General features: G+C 40.2%; 2 protein-coding genes and 1 pseudogene across 6 annotated transcripts; all 3 read left to right on the top strand.

Moving 5' to 3' along the window:
• Positions 1-204: 204 nt before the first annotated feature.
• Positions 205-9,055, top strand: acot20 (acyl-CoA thioesterase 20). 5 transcript variants are annotated; one of them, XR_009785524.1, is made up of 5 exons: positions 385-594; positions 1,624-2,146; positions 3,768-3,970; positions 4,471-7,494; positions 8,224-9,055. XR_009785524.1 is itself a non-coding variant. In XM_061754635.1 (4 exons), the coding sequence occupies exons 2-4, from the start codon at positions 1,696-1,698 to the stop codon at positions 5,059-5,061; spliced, it is 1,245 nt and encodes a 414-aa protein (XP_061610619.1). In that variant the 5' UTR covers positions 205-324; positions 1,624-1,695; the 3' UTR covers positions 5,062-9,055. The 5 variants fall into 5 exon arrangements, 2 of the variants coding, with proteins under 2 accessions (XP_061610619.1, XP_061610620.1); XR_009785522.1 differs by having other exon boundaries at positions 8,196-9,055; XR_009785523.1 differs by having other exon boundaries at positions 4,471-8,063; positions 8,196-9,055.
• An 11-nt stretch (positions 9,056-9,066) lies between these two features.
• LOC133468569 (acyl-coenzyme A thioesterase 1-like) lies at positions 9,067-12,863 on the top strand (annotated as a pseudogene).
• Positions 12,864-14,390: 1,527 nt separating this feature from the next.
• gpr176 (G protein-coupled receptor 176) lies at positions 14,391-23,385 on the top strand. The gene is made up of 3 exons (XM_061754886.1): positions 14,391-15,040; positions 18,539-18,791; positions 20,940-23,385. Exons 1-3 carry the CDS (start codon positions 14,812-14,814, stop codon positions 22,153-22,155), a joined length of 1,698 nt encoding a protein of 565 aa, XP_061610870.1. The 5' UTR covers positions 14,391-14,811; the 3' UTR covers positions 22,156-23,385.
• Positions 23,386-23,518: the final 133 nt, after the last annotated feature.

Genomic DNA, 23,518 nt, shown 5'->3' with positions numbered 1-23,518 from the left:
AGCACAAATAATATATAGTTGCCCATGATTGATAATAGCATTGAAGTCTTTGTAAATCATTATTTGATACATGTCTTGAAGTGCTTTTTACGGTAATTACAATGACTTGTTTGGTACCCTTGTGTGTTTATTTTTTATTAATTTGTTTAACTTTGAACACAACACGTTCTTATTTTAATGTATATTCCATTTGGCCAGAACGAAAGATGATGGCTGGAGCGAGACAGAGCTCGATATTGCGTTCAATGCTGTCCTCCAGTGGCTGCTCGAAAAATATTAGCATTTCTGCAACGTCTACAAATGGAGACCGCTTCATACTTCCGGGTGAGGACCACGACCATCTTGGCAAAATACTAAAACTTTACCCCCCCGCCCCCCCCTTAAAATTCAAATATACTGTAGTTCGAAAATCAGACATTTCTTCCAGTCGTGTTGCGAAAGATCGAGTAAACGCTTGCAAATATTTAAACAAGGAAAGAAAAAGTAGCGTTTCAGAAACCACCACCAGCTTTTTCCAGTAAAGTGGTTCCTTCCAGTAGGGTTGAGCTCATTGCTTTCCATTTACTTATCCACACATTTTTATATTTTTGAAAGGTATGTTTTTGTCCTTTTGTTGAGTGTGTGCGTGTTTGCGTGTCATTCAATGTGCGTCCCATGTAGTCTTAAAGCATTTTTCCCCCCTCGAACGTAGAAAAACAACGATAATCAAGCTTTAACTTGCGTTTTCCATGTAGGTGCACGTTCCATTGTTCGACTTTCTGCACAACGCAAAACTGCGATTCATCTAGTTGTGACTTTTTGTACTTGTTCGGTAAAACGGTAGTGAACTGTGTAACCTTTCACCCAGTTAAACATCACTGGGTCTTTGTTTATACCCTTGAGCGGGGTCAACAGTTCCCTTTTGAGCAAAGGGGGGCGTTAATCGCTATCATTAATTCATGAATACATTGGGGAAGTATGTATTGCTCGTGTATTCACGCTGACGTCCAGCATTGTGTAACACCTTTTGTATCAAATAATTTACAGATTACTTTTAAAATAACATTTGAATTCAATTCTGTCAAAGTTGTATATTCAGCTGACAAAGACCCTCACTGCATAGACAAGTTACAACGCACAGCATGTCTCCTGTCATTAATGTTGTTAATTAGGATATCCGATTACTATAAAGGGAATATTAAGTGATAACCTTGCAGCAACAATTGGGGCACCTTTGAAGCCCTGACGAATTTCTACAAGAAGATGCAGATTTCACTATTGTGATGCAACACAGCATCAACTTTAGAGTTTAATTTTGTATGCGTGTCTCCATAGGCATGGACTGTATTAAAATGACTTTTAATTGCACAGTGCACACATTGGCTACTTGTGCTCCTCATGCTTAACACAATCCAGATATGTTCCCATTTCATCTTATTAATACAGTTCTTGGGGACCAACTAAGCTTCTTCATCATATTTTGTTTACGTCCTTGTGGTTTCAACGCTACTCTTTCCAAACTAATTTAAAAAATGCACAATGTACCTCAGCTGTAAATGATGGAAAAGCTTGAAATGACGATGAATTTGACCTTGAAATAGGTGTGTGAACCTTTCTTTGTCCTTTTCTCTTTTGCTAACGCAGGCAAAGTGGCAATGACAACGAAAGCAACGTTCAGACCATTTGTGTGAGTCACGAATCTGCCTTGAAACTGAAATGGCTCAGATCCGCCTGAAAATTCTCCCCAGTGTCCGCTGTGTCTTTGACAAACTGGTTCAAGTTAAAGTCGAGGGTCTCGCTCCCCACAAACCGGTGGAATTGAGGTCGAGGTTGGTTGATGACAAAGGGGTGGTTTTCAAAGCTTCCGCCCTCTACAAAGCTGATGAAAAAGGCTTGGTAGATGTGAGTAGTGACCCCTCTCTGGGAGGAAGTTACACTGGAGTGGAGCCCATGGGTTTATGGTGGTCCATGGTGCCAGACACCCCGCACAAAAAACTTGTGAAGAAGAATGTGCTGAGCTCAACTCTTGTGGAGATAGCAGTCCACAATGGAGGTAGTGGAGAGGTGTTAGCCTGTGAAACCAATGAGAGAGAATACATGATGGAGGGCATGAGGAGAATTCCTGTGCGAGAGGGACGTGTGCGAGGAGTCCTCTTCGTACCACCAGGTTTGTTTGTTTTCTGTATTTCCTCAAATAAGAGCAGGGACATTTGATTACTCAACTGCAGGAGTTTCTTTTAAGGAGGTGTCTACTGTACAAATGCATGTGTAATGGTGGCACTTGACACGGTGCTATTCGTTTGGCCAGGGAATTGTTATTTCTATCTTCCAATTGGAATTGAATGTGTAACATGCTCCCTTTTAGTAGTATTTTGCATGTCATTATTGTTCAATAGTAATTGCAGTTGGAAGTGGAACTAACGCTTCCCTGCTTAACATTCTGCACCATCACTTATGTTAGATGCACCAGCCACAATAGGGTCTGGGGAAGTTATGCCTATTCAAATTTGCAAATGCTATACAGCTGTATGACAATACTGGTCATTCATTTCATGAATTAATGTATGTGTTTGTTCTCATCCCAGTTTTCATTGTTTGATTTGTCTGAAGACTTGCGACTTTGCGTGTGTGCGTGCGGGGGACGTGGGGTGGGGGATATTTACTATCAGGATTCTGCTTGAAAGCTAAAATAGTGTCAGGAAGAGCCTACAAGAACATCTGAGCTTTATTTGGGGTTAATCAGAGACACTTTGTGTGATTGGTTAATTGTGAACACAGCCACATTCCCAGTTATAAGAGGGTGTGCACACCTGTGTAACCACATTATCTCCATTGTTGTTTTTTTTTACGTCCCCTCTCGAAAATATATATTTTTTTCAGTTGAGTTGCACAGGTTGTAGGTTGCATTAATGGTGGAAAAAGTAGAAATGTATCTTGGTGTCATTTTTTTGTTAAATCACAAAAACTTGGCACGGACGGTTGTGTAGACATTTTACATCCACAGTAGATGGACAGATCGGATCTACACTATCAATGCGAGCTTACATAATCAAAGAAACCAAATGGCTATGATTATACACCTGCGCTAAACCTAAACAACTACAAATTTAGAGAAGATATAAAAATGCTACATTAGAGTTACTGCCCATTGTAAAAATACACAAAACAATTGCCAATGGGGATATAAAAATGCTACATTAGAGGTACTGCCATTGTAAAAATAAACAAAATAATTGCCAATGGGGTAATGTGGAAGTTATGCACGTTTAAATCAATGCGGGAAGAGTCAGCCCAGGCCAACTAAACGGTATGCAACATTTAATGTTTGTATAATTAATGTATTATTGTTTACTTCTGTGTTGCTGCCGGGTGTTGACACTTGTACTATGTCTGTTCAATTTGGGAGTCTTTGTGTGGGGCTTGTTTAACGTGTTCCACGAATGTAAACAAAGCCATATTGCACGTGTCACTTCAATGTAGCTGGAAATAGTAACAAAATTGGATATAGGAATAACACTGAAATTGGACACTTGGACCTGCTGTGTAGATGCAGCTTGAGAGTAAATTGTGTTTCTTGTTTACAGGGAGTCCACAGGCAGCATTGTACTATGTCCCATTATTCATCATTATAGAATTCACTGGGATTTAATGGGGAAAAAGGGAGGCATCTATTGGTTGGCATCTAATAGAGTGGATGCTAATATTTGATGGCATATTGACCGAAAACAACTAGTCCTTCAGTATTCCTTCCATTCTGATGTCCTTTTTTTTCCTTTTCTTTTTTTCAGGCAAGGGGCCATTCCCTGGAATTCTAGATTTATATATTTTAGGTGGAGGGCTCAATGAGCAGCGAGCCAGCCTCTTGGCAAACAAAGGTTTTGTTGTGCTGGCACTGGCCTATTATCGCTACCAGGACTTACCCAAAAATCCCAAGAACTTGGATTTGGAATATTTTGAAGAGGCTGTGAACTTTCTACAGAAACTTCCAGAGGTTAGTGAATTCAAATTAGAAGAGAAGTAGTACGATGTAAATTGTAATTTCTTTTTAAATTCTGAACCTGTGTAAGGACTTGGACTTTGAAACGAGAGGGTCACGGTTCAAGTCCTGCGACGAATAGAGAAAAGCAACTAGATGTTGAAGAGATGCATGTCTGCTTCCGATTTCTGAAGTGTCCATTAGAGAGCCCTGCCTCCACCACCCCAACTGAGCTTAAGAGATGCAGCACTGTTTATGTGCCCCTTTACTCTGACGCTTTCCTTGCATGTGTGTCATTTGGTTAGCTATGTGGTGTGCATTACACAAATATACAGCAGAGAGTCTGTTGAATTTTCCCTTGAAGGATGATGATCAGTGCAATATGGACAAAATTACTTCAATCAAAATGTCAACTGTTTTAAATGTCTCCATCTCGTGGATGAGTATGTAGAAATATAGCTTATTGATGTAATTGTGATCATACAGAAGAGTATACTGTATCTCATTTTTTGCAGGTTCAAGGTCCTGGGATTGGCGTCATATCAATGTCCCATAGTGGTGCTTTGGCTTTGTCGATGGCATCGTTTTTCTCAGGAATCACAGCAACTGTCTGTATTAATGGCTGCAGTGGAAATACTGTGATTCCATTACACTACAAAGACATAGTTATGCCCGCACTCCGACCAGTCTTATGGAAAATCAAAATCAGGAAATCTTGGTTGATTGATATACGTGACGTCACGCCGGATCCAACTCTGACCAAAAATCGAGCGTCTTTGATTCCTATAGAGCGAGCCACCTGCCACTTCCTGTTTGCTGTTTCAGAAGACGACCGCAACTGGAACAGCGTTTTTTTTGCCAAGCAAGCTGCTGACATTTTGAAAAGTCATGGCAAGGAATCCTTTCAGGTGGTTTCTTATCCAAAAGCTGGACACTTCTTGGAAGTCCCTCACATGCCATTTTGTCCATCTTCTTTCCACGCTGCAGTGGGAAGAGCTGTGGCGTTCGGTGGGGAGCCAAAGGCCCACTCGGCGGCTCAGCTGGACCTTTGGCAGCGAGTCCAAGAGTTCTTTAATAGACACTTGAACAACAAGCACGCTTATTAGCAAGCATCAAGTGTGCCAAGCCTCCAAGACTCACCTATTTTACACAAAATTAGGTCAATACAACAAGGACACTTACACACTTTATTAGTTAACTGTCTCAATAATTATGAAGGTCTAACTGGATGGCAAAACACTCCACTTAACAGTACTACAAATGAATGTCTCCAAAATGATATTGCTGTCTATTGAATAATATACAAAACACATTTAAAGACAACATAAATACATGTGAAATTGCTGTAAAATCTCCAGTCTTATTTATCTCACAACAACACTAAAACGGTTTTACAGCTTTACAATCATGCCTGTTCTTCAGTGTTAGCGAATCAGATTGCAAAGTGGTTGCAAATAATCTGTAGCAGGAATAAGATAAGATCATTTAAAGCAAAGCAAAGCCAATTTATTTATATAGTGCATTTCATACACAAAGTAACTCAATGTGCTTTACATGATTAAAAGCATTTAAAAAAGGAAAAAAAACTGCTTTTAAACATTTAAAACAAAGAGGAAAAAAATAAAAGTACAATTCAAACAGCGTGCAATGCAATAACTATCATTTAAAAGTGGAAATGCTCTAAAAAGCATGAGAAAAAAAGAAGAGTTTTTAACCTGGACTTAAAAACATGCGCACTTGGGGCTGACGTCACTTCTGTTGGCAACTTATTCCATTTGTGTGCAGCATAATAGCTAAATACTGCTTCACCATGTTTGCTTTGGACTCTGTGCTCCACTATTTGACCTGAGTCTGTTGATCTCAGAGCCCTACTGGATTTATATACCATTAGCATTTCTTTCATGTATTCAGGACCTAAACCATTTACTGATTTATAGACCAGTAGCAGAACTTTAAAATCTATTCTAAAGCTGACTGGGAGCCAGTGTAAAAACTTTAGAATTGGAGTAATATGCTCTGACTTGAACTTAGATTCATAAAGTACGGTAAATCTCCACCCCTTTGTGCACGCCTAAGAACATCAAGTATAAAACAGTAAGAAACACTTGTGCCAAAAGAGCCTGCGAGTGAGGACTTGATTCATGCCTTAAAATAGTTGAGATAAGTAGTTGGGGTTATGATTTGCGTTGTGTTGGCTGTAAACATGTCTGTTACTCGAATTATCAAGTTTGGACTTGATTATTTGCTGTCACAATTAAGATAAACGTGCACATGCAAGATAAAGACGATTACATCAAACCATAAATATGTCATAATCATGTCGCATGGGCGCTTTAAATTTAACCGCCACGTGGAGGTTCCAGCCCACCCGCGAGGACACGAGCAATAGAAAATGGAGGGACTGATGTTTATTTTCCCTGAGGCTAATACACAAACAGATGTTTTACTGAGCAGTGGAAACCTTATAATATCACTGGGGCAAATGTAAACAGACCAGCAGTTTAATATAAAGTGCAATTTCTGTAATCTAAAATTGTAAAAAAACAGAAACAGTCCATGGACTCCCCTAAATCCCTTTTATTCTCCCGGTTGCCTGAGCAAAAATCACCGTTGCATTATAGGCTATAAACGTAGTCATTTCACATTTAGGGTTATTAATAACAAACATTGGCCTCAACATAGTTTCTTAACTTCTTTCAGACAGCTAAGACAAACAGAGAGGAATGAAAAATTGTGATTATTTGTAATTCAATTAATAAAATTTGGTCCAAATAATAATAGGTTTCATCGGCAGCATCTCTTATAATTTAGCTACGCGATTGGTTGTTTTATACACTCCTGTCCAGGATGTTTACAATACAGTACAATATTGTAGGTTGACAATTATAATAATACAACAGAATACAGAGTGGGAAAATAAAAATGGCAGTCTTTTTGTGTTTGTCACAGTGGTTAATTTAGGATTTCAAAATGAAAACGTCATTTAAAACATTGCCTATCTAGTTACTAATTGTTTCATGTGGGTGATAGTTTGACTCTGGAATTTATTAATGAAAGTCTCATTATTTTCTGTGGGGAAAAGAATTTCAGGAATACAGCAAACAAATTAAAGCCAGAACAGATTGCGGTCTTGGTGGTTCCACTTTAAGTTCCGCGAACTGACAATTTGCATGCTTTTTCAGGGTCCTTCAAGCTTTTACAGTGGATAATCACTGAGGTGTCACATCAATCCAAAAACATAAAACACACAACTTCGGCGCAAACAGTTTCAACATGACAGGTTTTACTGTCATCACACATTATAAACTGAGTACCCCATACACGACGCCACACTTTGACAATCACTTATTGTATCTAGACTAGAGCAAAATGACATCTCAGGCATATACAGGGTTACATATTTCAGAAACCACCCTGAGGCACTTGGGAGGAATTGATCATCCCAGATAATTATGGGCAGCTGCTTCCTCAGAAAAGCCGTTTTCTCTTTATTAGCACGACCAAACATGTCAAAGTATCAATTCTGCGGAGGTTTGCAGGTATGATTTGAATTTATGTTAAAGGAGGTTTAATGTTTTTACAAGGCTTTTGTAGTGCGTTTTTCGATTGGCTTTATGAACAGTGTAAATTTGTCTTTCACTTTTGTGGCTTTGTATGAGTTTCAATGTGCAGACGTCAGGCCACCAATGGCTTTGTTTTTTTCCACAGCATTTATTTTGACAGTTGACACTGTACCGTCCTCAGTAAGACATTTGTGCTTTGTATGAGCTAGACAGCGAGCTAAACTGAACAGATGATGCAAGACACGTCCTCATAGCTGTTTGCAGCTTTGTTTGCTGCTTAATAATATACTGTACTTTAATATACTATGTTTAATATACTACTTTAATACACATTATATGGCTTTTATATATTGTCTTGACATCAGGCAGATTGACATAGTAAAAAGTAAAACATTACGACAAATCTAGCTGTCTATTCATGACATACATTCACAGTAAGTGCAAAACAGAAACTTAAATCAGCTGCTAATGTCATAGTCACCAAGTGGTTTGCCATAAAAAGATGACATATTTAAGCGAAAACAGGAACCATGAAGCTCTATGAGGTACGCATTAGTCTGCATGCAATCCATCTTCATACATAAAAATACCATTTAAATCTCGCTAGAATATTTTAATAAACATGTCCCAAGTAACTTCACAAACTTGTTTTTTTCCCTCCCGCACAAATTAACAAGCAATGACATAACAGCGTCGCTTCTGCAGGAGTTACACAAAGTTTCATCCTGCACGCATGGATTGGAAGTCTTTTTTTCCCTCCTTTGCAGAGGTGATTGAGCTCATGGCCAGGTAAGATAAATTTCACTGTTTTATAAATTTCAATTCATTCCCACGTTTCTGGAAGAAAAAAAAAAACTTTTTGGGAAAGTCTGTGACTACTGTCAAATCTGATAAAGGTTATCTACTGTAAATGTTGAGCCACAGCACAAGAGGAATGGTTTGGAATCATAAAATAAACATATTATAACCCTAATTCCTGGGTAAATACAATTCATTCATCCATCAACATGGGTTTTGCGGACCGATGTTTTAGTTCTGTAATTTCTTGTGAGTGGCTAGTGTGGTCTCTTGGGCGTGCATGTAAAGATGAAACTTGGTTAATTTCGCCTCATTAAGGCAGTTTTTATTTTATATGCCTGTCTATGGCAGTGTCTAGGTGGGTCACCCTAGGCGAGACTTTATTTGGCACCCGCCTTCATTTGTCGTTTACATTTGCAGAGGTGGGTGTCACAATGTGAGAGTTTCATGGAAGTCCCAAGTCACTGTGGTGAAAATGAAGCAAGTTGAGTTCTAAATTTAAAGCCAAATGTCAAGTCATTACTAGGTTTAAGCAAGATGTAAGTCAAATAATACATAAAATTCTCAGTTACAGTACAACATATATTGGAGTGATCATAAAATGTTTTTTTCACTCACCAGAACACTAAAAAGAACATATGGCATCATCAGATTTAACAACCACATATGTTGTTGATCGCTTTAACAGACGCTGTGGGAGTGCCAGTAAAAGTAACGTTCAGACCATTTGTGTGATTCCCAAGAACTGAAATGACATCCTCTCAGATCCGCCTAAAAATTCTCCCCAGTGTCCGCTGTCACTTTGACAAACTAGTTCAAGTTAAAGTCGAGGGTCTCGCTCCACACAAACCGGTGGAATTGAGGTCGAGGATGGTTGATGACAAATGGGTGGGTTTTAAAGCTTTCGCCCTCTAGCAAGCTGATGAAAAAGGCCTGGTAGATGTGAGTAGCGCTCCCTCTCTGAGAGGACGTTACACTGGAGTGGAGCTTATGGGTTTATGGTGGTCCATGGTGCCAGAGACCTCCGCACAAAAAATCTTGTGAAGAAGAATGTGCTGAGCCCAACTCTAGTGGAGATATCAGTCCACGATGGAGGTACTGGAGAGCTGTTAGCCTGTGAAAACAATGAGAGATACTACATGATGGAGGCCATGAGGAGAATTTCCGTGCAAGAGGGAAGTGTGTGAGGAGCCCTCTTCATACCACCAGGTTTGTTTGTTCATGTTGTTTCCGTGACAGTAATAAGTCTGTATTCCTTCCAGGTTAACTTTCTTTGATTTAATGTTCACATTTTATTTGCAGGAGATGGTCCATTCCCTAGAATTGTGGATTTATGTACTTTCGGTGGAGGACTTGGTGAGCAGAGAGCCAGCCTCTTGGCAAACAAAGGTTTTGCTGTGCTGGCACTAGCCTACTATGGCTACCAAGATTTATCCAAAAATCCCAAACGCTTGGATTTGGAATATTTTGAAGAGGCTGTGAAGTATCTGCAAGAACATCCCAAGGTTAGAAAATGCATGAAAATACAAGTAGAATGTAGACCTCCACCAAAAATGGATAATGCGAAAAAAGTGTTGTTTTTTAATAGAATTCCAGAATCTGTGTTTCCTATGCCAACATACTTTTACAAAACTAGTTTTTTTTAGATTTATTTTAATTTAAAAATGTTCAAAATCCTACTAAATTGCCCAACTTTTTAAGCCACACAGCCCTTCCACATCCTGGTAGATTTGATACATGACCTATCCCGAGCAAAACAAAACAACAAAAGCCTTGCACTGAAATATAGGAAAATAAATATTATTATTATCATTAATCATTATTCATTTAAAATATATTGCACATTAAAGTTAAATAAAGAAACAGGTCTTTAAATACAAAGACTTCCTAAAGATTCAATGCAAATGTATTGTTTTTAAAAGTTAAATACAACAAAACTGTACTTGAACATTTTATATTCTGTACATGAAAAGTAAACAAAAATTACTTTACAAGATGAAAAAAATCTGCCACTGTAACATTATGCACAGTTTGAACATTAACACTGTACTAAAATATAGGAAAATAAAAATGATTCTTCCTGTGGTTTGGTTATAGGTGTATAAAACTGAATGGCGGAACATGACTGCTTCAATTCATCATCTTTTTCTAAAAAAGTGCTGTGTGTTTTCTTGCAAGAAGGCATTTGAGATGCTATGACTTCATGCAGACATTGTTAATAACTTTACAGCCGCCACACATATCGGCATGGCACCTTCCTCTCTCCTGCCCCAAATAAAACCCAATTTGATGTAGTTTGAGACATATTTCCTTACTGGGTTGTGCCATTTGCTGTTGCTAGCAGGGGCTTCACCGTCACTACCCAAGCAGCCACTGTCAGCACCTGCGCTCATTTGGAGTCTCATCCTCTTCGGTTTTAATGCTTTAAATCACTCTCTTCCTGATCCACACATTTTTTTTTCACAGACTAAAGCCACGATGATAGTTTTGTCAAGCTCTTCATGGTTTAGTTCAGTCACCTCCATCTCTTGTTGCCAAAGCCCGTCACTATACGTTATGCTACTGTGTCTGCATTTAAATGCTACGCACTGCCCACCCAGAAGTGCTTTTTAAAAGTCTCGACTTAATTTGCATCTCCCTTAATTTTCTTGTCATTGGTTAGTTAGGTATTTCCATTTGTCATGTATTTCATAATTTGGATGCACTTTATTTGCATAATTTTCCAAAATTATGTTATTCTTTTGCATACCACTGGAGGGGGCAACACTTCAAGAATCACCCAATGCACATTGTACATAGTGTAATGTATGACACACATGTCTCCATTTACAAGATATTTAGTTTATTTGAAATATAATTGTAATGATAGATATTACTATTTCTCTTTTTTGCAGGTTAGAGGTTAGGAATCCTCTCAATGTCCCATAGTGATACTTTGGCCTTGTCAATGTCATCTTTTCTTTCATGCATCAAAGCAACTGTCTGCATTAATGGCTGCAATGCAAATACTGTGTTTCCTTTGCAAAAAACATTGTTATTCCTGCACTCCAACATTTCTTGGAGAATATTCGAATGTTAGAATCTGGGCTTATTGATATAATTGATGTCACGCCGGATCCAACCCTGAAAAAAAATAGGGCATCTTTAATTCCAATAGTGCCAACTGCCAGTTCCTTTTTGCTGTTTCAGAAGATGACCACAACTGGAACAGCACTGTTTTTGCTAAGCAAGCCCCTGAAAGGTTGAAAAGTCATGGTAAGGAATCCTTTCAGGTGGTTTCTTATCCAAAAGCGGGTCACCTGTTGGAAGTTCCACACATGCTATTTTGTCTGTCTTCTTTCCACGCTGCATTGGGAAGGGCTGTGGTGTTTGGTGGGCAGACAAAGGCCCACTCAGAGGCTCAGCTGGACCTTTGGGAGCAAGTCCAAGAGTTTTTCAAGAGACACTTGAGCGTCATGAGCGCTTATTAGCAATTTTGCAGGTGTTGCAGACTGATTATCAGTAGCCTATTTTCCAGTTTATTCTTGACTGTACAATTTCTGTTCATATGAACCTGGTATCATTTCTCATAACTTGAACAGCCTGCAAGTGTTGCTTCATCTTCTGTAATAAATGTTTTGTTAGTTGTTAAATATGATAGTTGGTAAATTGGTGTAATTGGCGACCAGTCCAGGGTGTAGATGGCTTCCTGGCCAAAATCAACTGGGTTTGGCTCCAACTTGATTGCGACCATAATCAAGATAAGCGGTTAAGAAAATGGGTGGAGGGTTTAGTTGGTGATGGTTAGAAGCTATTTCCTTTCCAGTATATGCTTTGGTATTGATAGGCTTGTACATGATCATTTCAACATATTAGTCCTTTATCTTTTATGTTTAGGTCTAGAGTGGTAATTGACAGATTAATCCTGATACATCAATGGTCTGGTTTAACATTTCAGAAAACCGAGCACAACTGGACTTTTTGGTTGTTTTTGAAGACATCTCATCAAGCCTATGAGCATGAACCAATGAAGCCTGCTCAGATGACAGGTGAAACATCTTCTAAGACAACCTGAATAGTCCACTTCTGATCGATTTAATGCCTTGACAATACATTGACCTGAATGGAGGAGAATATTCACACGTAAGGCGGATGACTGGTTAGAGCATCTGCCTCACAGTTATGAGGTCCGGGGTTCAATCCCCGCCTGTGTGGAGTTTGCATTTTCTCCCCGTGCCTGGGTGGGTTTTCTCCCACATTCCAAAAACAAGCGTCGTAGGTTAATTGAAGACTCTAAATTGCCCGTAGGTGTGAATGTGAGTGCGAATGGTTGTTTGTTTATATGTGCCCTGCGATTGGGGATTGAACCCTGGTCCTCAGAACTGTGAGACAGACGCTCTAACCAGTCGACCACCGTGCCGCTAGAATAAAACAGTCCTTTCACATTAAAATACTCAATGCAGTATTTTACTGTGAAATATCATAAAATATTGTGAAAGCCTGGTAACATTTTACAGTGTTCATACTGTGTATTCAACTGTCCAGTAAATGCATTCTGTTTGTGTGGATTTTCTTTCTGGATTCCTGTCTCAACCTCGGGACATCCTTGAAGTGAGGATCATAAGTATTACTGCAAGTTGCAATTTCAAAAGCTTCCATTTGAGAATTCATACTGTGGTAGCCCGGGGGCACCATACTGGGGAGAAAAGTGAGGATCGGGACACTGTCAGCCATGGGCCCTTCGAAAATAATATTTAAAATTTGTGACTTTGAATTGATGGGGCTCAGTTATTTTCTTTTCACGATGCCCCCAAATCACTGGCAGTGCCATCGGTGTAGGATTAGATCTTTGGCCTTAGCCACCTCAGACAATGTGTGCGTATGCGTGCGTGTGCCCTATTTCTGTCATTTGCGCAAACCAAAGAGGAATGTCACAAACTGCTGTGAGAGGACAAACTGAACGAGGTAACAGTATTTTCTTTCAGCAGTCCCCAAGTCAAGCCAAAACCTTAACCAAACACTAACAACACTAACCTAATTCAAATTTAGCCCAGCGGACGTCAAATATATACAGTTGATAACATGTATTGTTATCTGCCCCCGGGCCCAAAAATTAAACTTCAAATCGATAACCTTTAGTGTTATAGTAACACTCCGTTACGAATAAGGGACTTTTCTAGTCAGAGCGAGGCTGCGACGGGTGTGCCGCAAGTGCACGATAAATGATCAAACGCCTTCTGTCTCTGATTGGTTGCTTTTCCTCGGTGCGGTGGTTTATTTCTTCAAATTAGATAATATGACTATGCCAGATAATTATATGATCATTTTAACAAATACAACAAAGTGTTTTTTTTTTTAGGGGAAATTGTAAACTTCCGCTTAATTTATTATTTATTTACCACAAATAATGTATCTTTGTTCATCTACCTATACCAGCAGATTTAATGTCAGGCAGAAAAATGAAATGTTCTTCCACTAGATGACAGAAAATACAAGTAACTTGTGTATTGTATTACCACAATTAAACACGCTCCGATTTCCCTCTGAGTGAATCGAGATGACCTCATCATTATTTCAGTACTGTATACTTTTTGTAACATTTCTGTTTGCTGATATATATATATTTTTTATGTAAAATATGTCCCATGGCTTAAAAAAGGTTTGGGAAGCACTGGACTGTATAGAAAATGGATGCCAAGAGTGAGGTTTTCCCATGAAAAATAAACTGAACAAAGTTCAGTCAAAGTTAATTCCAACAAGTGGCTTTCAGAACTTGCATGTATCTTTTTTCCTCAGTGGATTTTAATGATTTTTTTGTTTTAAAGCAGCGTGACCTTCTGTTTTGAAGGCGGCAGTGCTATTAATAAATATATTTGGTATTTTGATTGTTGTAAAAGGATATTTGACTTACTCTACGACACCCATTCATCAATGCTGCAACCAAGCGATGTGGCTGCTTATCATTCATGAGGCGGCTGAGTGAAGGAGCACAGTTGGTGCCATAAGAAGAGGAGGAGCACGAGGAGCGTGAGCAACCAACCCCGCCCCCCCCCCCCCCCCCCAGCCACTCCTGCCCATTCTCGCAGTCGCGCGTGTTCACCTTGTGAAATATTCATCATTCGTGGACTCTCCACACCAGCCCAGTCGACCAATGGGCGACCTCTCACGGTGCAGCAGGAGTCTCACAGCCACGGCGAGAGAGAGACAGAGAGACGCCAGCTGCATCCACGAAATGGACGCGTCGGATCCAGCCGCGCACCCCTGTGCGCTGGGATGTACATGACTGCTTTTTGTCTTATGCATTCCGATGGCGTTCTCATATTTCAATTCAGTCATGAACGCGTACGGATACGCGCTTTCGATCCGGTGCATGCTTGGCCATCGTCTCCACTCGCTGCGACCTACAATGTTTAAGAGCCACCAGCACTCATAAGGAAAAAAAAAAACAAACAAACCAAAAAAACATACAAAAAAAAAACCACAATACTGACAAACAACACAGAAGCAGACTACGATATGGATAGTGGGAGCTGGGCTGCAATGGTCGGGGACGGCGCAGCCAATATAACAGCTGCCCATATCTGGCTGAGTGTCCTCAACTCCTCCAGCCCGCCGACCCGCTGGAGCGGCCGTCCGCCCGCCGAGGGGACCGCGCCGGACGGCCGGGACCGGCTGATGCGGGAGCAAGCCTACCGCGACTTCACCACCGCCGTGCAGGTTCTCATCCTCATAGGGTCACTACTCGGTAAGTCCACAGGTCAAGTAAATGTGGGGGTGGGTAAATAGGAATTACTCATAATGTAAGAAATACAATATTGACACGTCAACCATGATTGCAGTCATTTACTATTGCAATCGAATCGGATTATTAGTGTCAATTAACCAATCTTGCAATAAGTAGTAGTCATTTAAAAAATACAATGTTTTTTGTTTGTAAATCAATGAACTTAAATTCGATTAGCCAAATTTTGGGGGGCATTGCTGACCAGGTTTCCTTTCTTGAAATAAATAACAGTTGATTTGATTACCTATACCACACTGCGATTGGCTGGCGACCAGTCCAGGGTAGGATAGGCTTCAGCTCACCCGCAACCCAAAGAGAATGAGTGCTATCGAAAATGGATGGATGGATGTTGGATATTTAAACACTGCATGTGTATCACGGTGATTCTCAACCAGTTTACTTGGTTTGAAAATGATGTGTTTGCAAATATTGAATCTTTTACGCTGTTCATCTTATACAGTATGCTAGCAACGTATTGTAACAGGCAGAACAATTAAATACTCTTCCACTGGATGGCAGATGGTATTAACCTGAGCATCCACCTGTTGCCATCATACATCAGAACAATAGCAGTGAGTTCAACTAAAGAGGCCCAGATATCATACTAAGTAAATTGAGAAAAATTGAAAGGCTATTCATGTATTTTTAATAAGGAAAAAAAAACACTCTATAATATTGTTCTTTATAAAAACATATACTACTAATATAATTAAATTGTATGTAAAGAACTAAAGAATTCTGCTTAATTCTTCGCGGCTCTTTCTGGTGTGGACCGAACGACAGTCATACAGAAAAAAGATTTCACTCAACTACAGTAAGTAACTCAGTAAGCTGCAGTAATATTAGTCATTGTTTGCGAAGGATAATGAATATATGCCGGTGAATATTGTTATATTGTCTGTCGACATGTGTTGCCGCACTTCTTCTGTTCCTTAAAGCGTTATAACACAGCCACATTGGAAAACACTCGACTTGTGGTTAGCATCTCTGCCTCACAGTTTTGAGGTTCAGGGTTTGAATCTCACTATTTGTTTTCTTCCCGTGCTTGTGTGGATTTTTGTTGTACTCTGGATTTCTCCCACCTTCTCAAAACATGCATGTTTGGTAAATTGAAGACTCAATTTTCCATAGGTGTGGATGTGAGTGCAGATGGTTGTTTGTCTATATATGCACTGTGACTGACTGGCGGACCAGTCCAGGGTGTACCTTGCCTCTCACCCAAATATATCTGAAATAGGCTCAGCTAGCGCTATAGAAAATGGATAAATGGTTAATTGTTCTTGCAGCTTAGCTTTTGTCAAATGAATCATTCAATTTATGGATAATGAATATTACATATGGTACAGTATCAAATATGTATAATTTGTGAATGACTAATAAAAAATGCCCAATGTTTTTAAAACAAATACGAAATAGGGTCTAATGATTTAGTTTTAAAAGTATACCAATAAACTCTTACAAGAGTTGCAGAAATAATGGCATCGTACAGTATTTAATACGGTCCAATGGAAAATACGGACACAATACAATAAACTTAAACTGCACAACAAACCTAAACTGCGTGTGTTTTTTTAATCAGCGATCATTTGAGAAACACTGAATTGTTGAATTGAAAAACATAATCCCGCTGCTCATGAGGGTGCATATGCTCGTGCAGGGCAGAAATGAAGACCATATAATGTCCTCTCTCTTGACGGCGCACAACAGGCGTAATTGCGAGATTTGTTTTCATGTCTTATCTTTCTGATGCTTCAAGAGCCTGAATAGGTTGCCATGATGAAATACAGTCATTGGGATGCCAAAAACTGACAAACAACTGCATAAACTACCAAATTGTATAGGTGGCTTCTGAGTTCTTCCACACCAAACTCCAGCAAGGATGCCTTTCCAGAACAGAAAATGTCCATACAAGTCCAGATAGGATAAAGAAAATGCAAGTAACATTACATCTACTAACTGTGACCCCCACCCTTGGTGAAAAAGCCTCTCATTTACAGGAATGCATTTAAAAAAAAGGTGTGAAGCTTCGTAATGATGTTTCACAGTTTTGATAGCGTTGACTCAGGCTGCTATGTTTAGACACAATATTTGAATAGCGCTTATCTCATTAGGGTTGCTATCCCAGCTGACTGGCGAGAGGCGCATCCTGGACTGGTTGCCATTCAGTTGCCGGGCACATAAAGACAAACAACCATTTACGTTTACGTTCACACCTATGGACAATTTTATCCACTCCACATGGGAATCTGGGATTTGAAACTCAAACTTTTGTACTGAGGCAGATATGTAAACCGCTACTTTTCTACACAACCATTCATTCATATACATACAGTATCTACACATACATAGCGATAGCTACATGTACAGTATATCGTTATTATAATCCATAAATGAAATAGTTGAACATTTTGAAAAAGTTAGATTGCATCAAAAAGCTAAATTAAAAAGCAAAAGGAATCTCAATGGTTGGTTAATGCACAGCAGCTGGCCATATTAGAATTTAATTTATATATGCTTACTGTGTGAAATGTAAAACATTGTGGCCATAACTGGCAACAACTGCGAGTGTTTGACATCACAGCGGAGCTGCTGCACAGGTGTTAAAGTGCAAGGCAGCTCCATATTATAATTCCTCAGTAAGTTGAAAAGGTCATAATGTTGAACATTGTTGAAAAAACACAATTTATGTAATACTGGTCCATGAAATCATTCCATATGAGTCAGCCCCTCAGAATGCAGAGTGCTGAGCATCATTTACAGTAGTTGCTTTCCCGGCAGTATGGCAATATGCTGCCGGCTAACGCTGTGTGTCACGAAAAACCAGCACAAGGACAGAAAGACAAACAGGAAATCTCACCGGATGTGCTGCAACATTCTTGATAAAACAGGTTAAATGGCGATCTTTCACAACCTTCTATTACATTTCATTTATTTTTCCCTTTAGTGACAGTGACAGTGAACAGAACATGTCAACATGCAATGTCTTATGTGAGATCATCCTGCGTGCTCTGTGAGCATGAGCATACCGCTAACAATATTCGTATAATTATATTTGTCCCTCTCTAATCAACTAGAGGCCCGGAAGGACTTTCACAATTTTAAACCCATTTAGCAACAATTATCACTGCGGTGTCACTCCATATTGTGGTACACAGCCTTAAATGACTTGACAAAGTTTCTAACATGTTTTAATTCAATGTTTTATTCTAAAAGATGATTGCAGGAATTTGAATAAGGACCGTCATAATGACATTAGACTTGCAGCTTCTGAAGTGGAGTTCTGAATTTATTAGGATTTAAGACATATGCCCATACAAAAATAACTGTAATTCCCCACACAAATGTCCTAAAAATAATCTAAAAAGCAAGCAGCTAATTTCATTGATCTTCCACCCGGCATGTTTGGACACTGGTAATGTTATGGTCTGACTTCAAAGCTCTGCATTCTGCTGCCCACAGGGAATGCCACCGTGTTGTGGTGCACCTGCTCCACAAACGTCTTCAAATCCGTGACCAATCGCTTCATCAAAAACCTGGCTTGCACGGGTATCTGCGCCGGATTGGTGTGCGTTCCCTTCGACGTGGCGCTGGGCTCCAGCCCTCACTGCTGTTGGTGGCTTCACACGCTGCTGCTCTGCAAGGCAATCAAGTTCCTCCACAAACTCTTCTGCTCGGTCACCGTGCTCAATTTCAGCGTCATTGCACTTGACAGGTCAGTTCAGGTCGGAAGTGTGTTATATAAAATACAGTGTGGCACGGTGGGACCAGTGGTTAGCACATCCGCCTCACAGTTCTACCGTTGGGTGTTTGACCATCCTGTGTGGATATTGCATGTTCTTCCCCATGCATGTTAGGTTAATTGGAGACTCTAAATTGTCTTTAGCTGCGAATATGAGTGTGAATGGTTATTTGTCTGCAGTAAATGTGCCCTGTGATTGGCAGACGACCAGTCCAGGTTGTACCCCGCCTCTCGCCCAAAAACAGCTGGTACAGGCTCCAGCTCGCCAGCAAACCTTTTCAGGACAAGCGCTATAGAAAACAAATGGATGCCTAAAATACAGCTTTTGAGCAATTGTTACAAAAGTAATCACTTTCCACCCTCAGTTCTGGAGTCATAACCACACAATAAATGGTATTTGAAAAGGGCTGCCGGGTAGCTCCCACGCAATTCGCTCAATTTGAAGGTAGACTTTAAAAAAGTGAACGGTTTAAACGCATTCTAGCAATGCCTTACAGTCTTAATTGGCTGATCGAGTCGGCTGAAGTACGTAACGCTCAAACAATGGTGCTTTCAAATGACAAACGACAAAGTTTCATTCTGTATTTGCACTTTGTGTTGCTAAAGGTGAACATTGCTTGATGTGTATGTGTGTGGATGAAGTGGCCTGAAAGGACTTCACAGGCATTAATGTACAAAAATCACCCAAAATGTTCGCTTTCAAAGTGATGAATATGTATGCTGGATCATTTTTAAAAAGTCTGCAATTATTTATTTTATAATTGTCTCGCTTTGATAAAGGGGATAAGAAATAAATAAAAAAATAGTATATGCATAGTTTAGTGCAAAAATTCTGCGCACCCCCTTTTGTTTTAAAATGACTCTTATTAACCACAAATAAATTTCTGATGTTCTAGTAGGCTTTTCTTTCCATTTAATTTGCTTTATAGCAGAAGCCTGACGATTTTGTGTTAACACTGACCGGAGTTTTGAATAGTTCATAATTCTCTTCATATTGACTAAGGCTCCAGTGTCAGCTGAAGTGAAACAGCCCCAAAGCATGATGATGCCATCACCATGCTTCACTGCAGTAATGATGTTCTTTTGGTGATGTGTTTATGCCAAACATCCATTTTGGAATTTTGACAAAAAAGTTCAAACTGGGTTTCATCAGACTATAACACTTTTTCCCACATGTGTTTGGAGGTTTTCATGTGTGTTTTCGCAACAGTTTGAAACCAAAGTACATTTATTTGATCATTATTATTATTATATTTTTTTTTACCACAAATCCAAAAGGTATGTTTGATGCACAACACTGCTGATCACCAAAAGAACACCCCGGCTAAAGTGAAGAATCATGCTTTGGGGCTGTTTTTCTTCAGCTGAAACTGGGCTTTAGGCAAGGTGGAAGGAATTGTGAACAGTTTCAAATACCAGAGAGTCAATCGACATTTGCGCATTTGAAACCCAAATTACCTTGCAAACTCAATAAAAGAACATTAACGATTATAAAAATAAAATACAATAAAAAAATGATGGAAGGGGACCTTTAATTCTGAAGCACTGTACGGAAAATTCGAATTGTGTGGAAGTAATAGTGAAGTTCACCTCTAATTGCGTGACTGTGTGCTGTGTTATTTTGGATATCTACAAGACATAGATTCAAAGATTATGTGAAAATGATTCACAGATAAATATTCCTTGCTATTTTGAAGTGGGCTTCTTGCTCATGTCATCTAAAAATGAATCATTTCTACTTTTAAAAGCTTCTGTTACGAAACCTACAATGTGGCAAGACAACTGGAATAGCAGAAGCGCATAATCCCCATTACACTTCATTCATTTATGATTTTTTACATTCTCTTTTATGATGTTTTATATTTATATTTTACAATACAAAACGTAATAAAATTATTGGTGTTTTTTCGGGGGCTGGAACAGCTTAACGGCAATGTAATTCATTTCAGTGTTGCAAAATATTTTGATATACTGTATGAGTAAATTAAGGTTCGCGTTTGGTGGCCAAAGACTTCAAACTCAGGTCAAGTAGCGCTGAATTTAAGAGAGGCTGCATCATTGTAATTGTATTCCTGTAATTTGTTTGTTTGATGCTCAATTCAATGTCCATTGTGTCTCTAGATACTATTCGGTGCTATACCCACTCGAGAGGAAGATCTCAGATGCAAGGTCTAGGGATCTGGTCATCTACATTTGGGTCCACGCGGTGGTGGTGAGTCTTCCTGTGTTTGCCGTTACCAACGTCACTGATGTGTACGCGACGTCATCCTGCTCAGAAGACCACGCCCGCTCCCTGGGGCACACGCTGTATGTGTCGATCTACAACATCACCACAGTCATCCTCCCTCTGGCGCTGGTCTTCTTCTTCATGCTGCTAATCCGCAGAGCGCTCAGTGCCAGCCAGAAGAAGAAAGTGATCATCGCGGCCTTACGGACACCGCAGAACAGCATCTCCATCCCGTACGTGTCTCGACGAGAGGCAGAGCTGCACGCCAGTCTCCTGGCCATCGTGCTGGCTTTTTCTGCCTGCAGCGCCCCCTATGGTGCTTTGGTGGTATATCGGATCCTTTTGTTGGACCCCAAAGATCTCCCTGCATCTCTGTACCTTACAGCTTTATGGCTCCCTAAGGTGTCCCTGCTCACTAACCCACTTTTATTCTTGACTGTTAATCACTCGGCGCGCCACAGTTGCCTGGAACTGCTGTCCAGAATCCACAGACGCTACAGCCGGCGGAACATGGTCAACACGGGGGCTCTGGCCTCTCTGGGCGCGGAGGTTGTGATAGGAGAATCAATGGGACTGGAAACAGCAGGTCGCTCTGGAAGCCAACTTCTGGAGATGTTCAACATCGGCCAGCAGCACATTTTCCGACCCTCTGAGGAAGAAGAGGACGATCTAACAAATGAGATCCCCCCTCACGGATTAGAGGGGCCAAAAGAGGACCACAAGAACGGTTCACGTCTAAGAGGCCTCCGGGCGCATGTCATTACTCAAAATGATCTGTTGCAGAGACATGAAGGCGGGGTCACAAAGGAAGGCACGCCTACGATGATGGCAGCGCACTCATCTCCGGTCTACACGTGTGCTTACACTTCATCGTCCCAGGTGGCCCCGGCTACGCTTACAGAAACAGAAGACCCCACGCAGTTTGGGTTCGGACCCTTTGAGCTGCCTCCTCAGTGGTTACCAGAGACGCGGAACAGCAAGAAGAGGCTGCTGCCGCCATTGGGCAACACACCTGAGGAGCTGATCCAGACCAAGCTGCCCAAGCCACGGCCCGAACGGCGAATAAGCAGGAACAACAAGGTCAGCACCATCTCTGATGTGGACCCATGAACTAAAGTGCCCACAAAAAGTTGGGGATATTCAGCTTTCAGGTGACATTTCAAGATGAACCTGAAATGCACTATAACCTTCTCATGGGAACTTACTGTAATTTGACCTTCTGTAAACGTTTGACTGCAACAGTCCAACGTTTTAGTGCTTGTTTGTCTTTAACAAGGAGCTGAACGGAAAAAGTCACTGCAGGTGTTGTCCATGTATAGACCAATATAATTCCTGGTTCAATTACAATTGTTATTTAAACAGTCCTCTTCATCATGGTGTTCATATTTTGACATCATGAGACCAAGATGAGGCTTCAAACAAGATGATCTCAAATGGAAGTGGCCACTGAGCTTCATCAGCAGGTTGCAGCCAAGCTACACCGACACTGGAAGAATCACAGAAAGGCATTCGTGGATCAAACATCTATCGTGACTTATTGTATGTCGTTCAGCTCCGACCAAAAAAAGGTCTGCAAAAAGTGCTGAGACATTGAGCAGTCGGACATGTGCATGCAAAAGGTTAGAGAAGGTCAAATTAAGTTCACCAGTAAAGGTTATAGTGCATTTTAAGTTCGTCGTGAACTTTCATGCTAATATGCCTAACGTTCTGTGAGTAGTGTGTGAGACTGGTGGACTTTGATGTTCCACACTGGATCTATAACTGGGTCTATGCAGAATGCCTGCTTTCTTTGGGCCACACCAAACCTGTTTACATTTTTTTCACCATATGTTGAAAGTGACACTGCTCATGTGACGTTGATATGAAATATTTATGCTGTGAAAAATAAGACTGCTCAGCCAATCAATCCAATAAAAAAAGTGTAAAAATTCCATTACCATAATAGAGGCACTGTCGCTTAAGAATACATTTTGATAGTAAATAATTCACCATTTTCTAAAACGTGTTATTCTAACAATGTGTACTGACCCCGCATTTGATATTGCTGTTTAATACATCATGTACAGTAGTAGCTGTTGTCATCATTTGTACTTAAAATGTCTGTGAATTTAAAAGAATGCTGTTGTACATTATGCAAATACAGATAAAAACAACAACATGACATTTCAGGTGTTACTGTATGCTGTGTCATTAGTGGAGCGGTTGTATTCGAAACAATACAAGTCAAATCGTACAGATTGCTCCTGCAAGTGAACTGTTAATTGATGCTATTGATTCTTCTCAGGCTTTCAAAAAAAAAAAAATAATCAATGTCGACGCGTAACCACAAATCTATTGCACAAGCACATCTGTTTTTCAATTTGTTATTGTTACCGTTGCTTGTGTCTCCTTGGTGAAGCATACGTAGCGCAAGCCTCAACCTGAACAAGCCATAACCCCCCCCCCGTCTCCCGGCCCCCCACCTCTCAGCGCT

Source organism: Phyllopteryx taeniolatus, chromosome 18 (assembly GCF_024500385.1).
Source record: "Phyllopteryx taeniolatus isolate TA_2022b chromosome 18, UOR_Ptae_1.2, whole genome shotgun sequence".
NCBI lineage: Eukaryota > Metazoa > Chordata > Actinopteri > Syngnathiformes > Syngnathidae > Phyllopteryx > Phyllopteryx taeniolatus.
This window is presented reverse-complemented; position numbering and strand designations above follow the sequence as displayed.

Bases quoted from the DNA above. Each gene is read 5' to 3' on its own strand.
- acot20 (XM_061754635.1), top strand. From the start codon at position 1,696: ATGGCTCAGATCCGCCTGAAAATTCTCCCCAGTGTCCGCTGTGTCTTT. The intron at 2,147-3,767 runs GTTTGTTTGTTT...TCTTTTTTTCAG, and splicing joins AGTCCTCTTCGTACCACCAG to GCAAGGGGCCATTCCCTGGA. The intron at 3,971-4,470 runs GTTAGTGAATTC...CATTTTTTGCAG, and splicing joins TTCTACAGAAACTTCCAGAG to GTTCAAGGTCCTGGGATTGG.
- gpr176 (XM_061754886.1), top strand. From the start codon at position 14,812: ATGGATAGTGGGAGCTGGGCTGCAATGGTCGGGGACGGCGCAGCCAAT. The intron at 15,041-18,538 runs GTAAGTCCACAG...TGCTGCCCACAG, and splicing joins CCTCATAGGGTCACTACTCG to GGAATGCCACCGTGTTGTGG. The intron at 18,792-20,939 runs GTCAGTTCAGGT...TTGTGTCTCTAG, and splicing joins AGCGTCATTGCACTTGACAG to ATACTATTCGGTGCTATACC.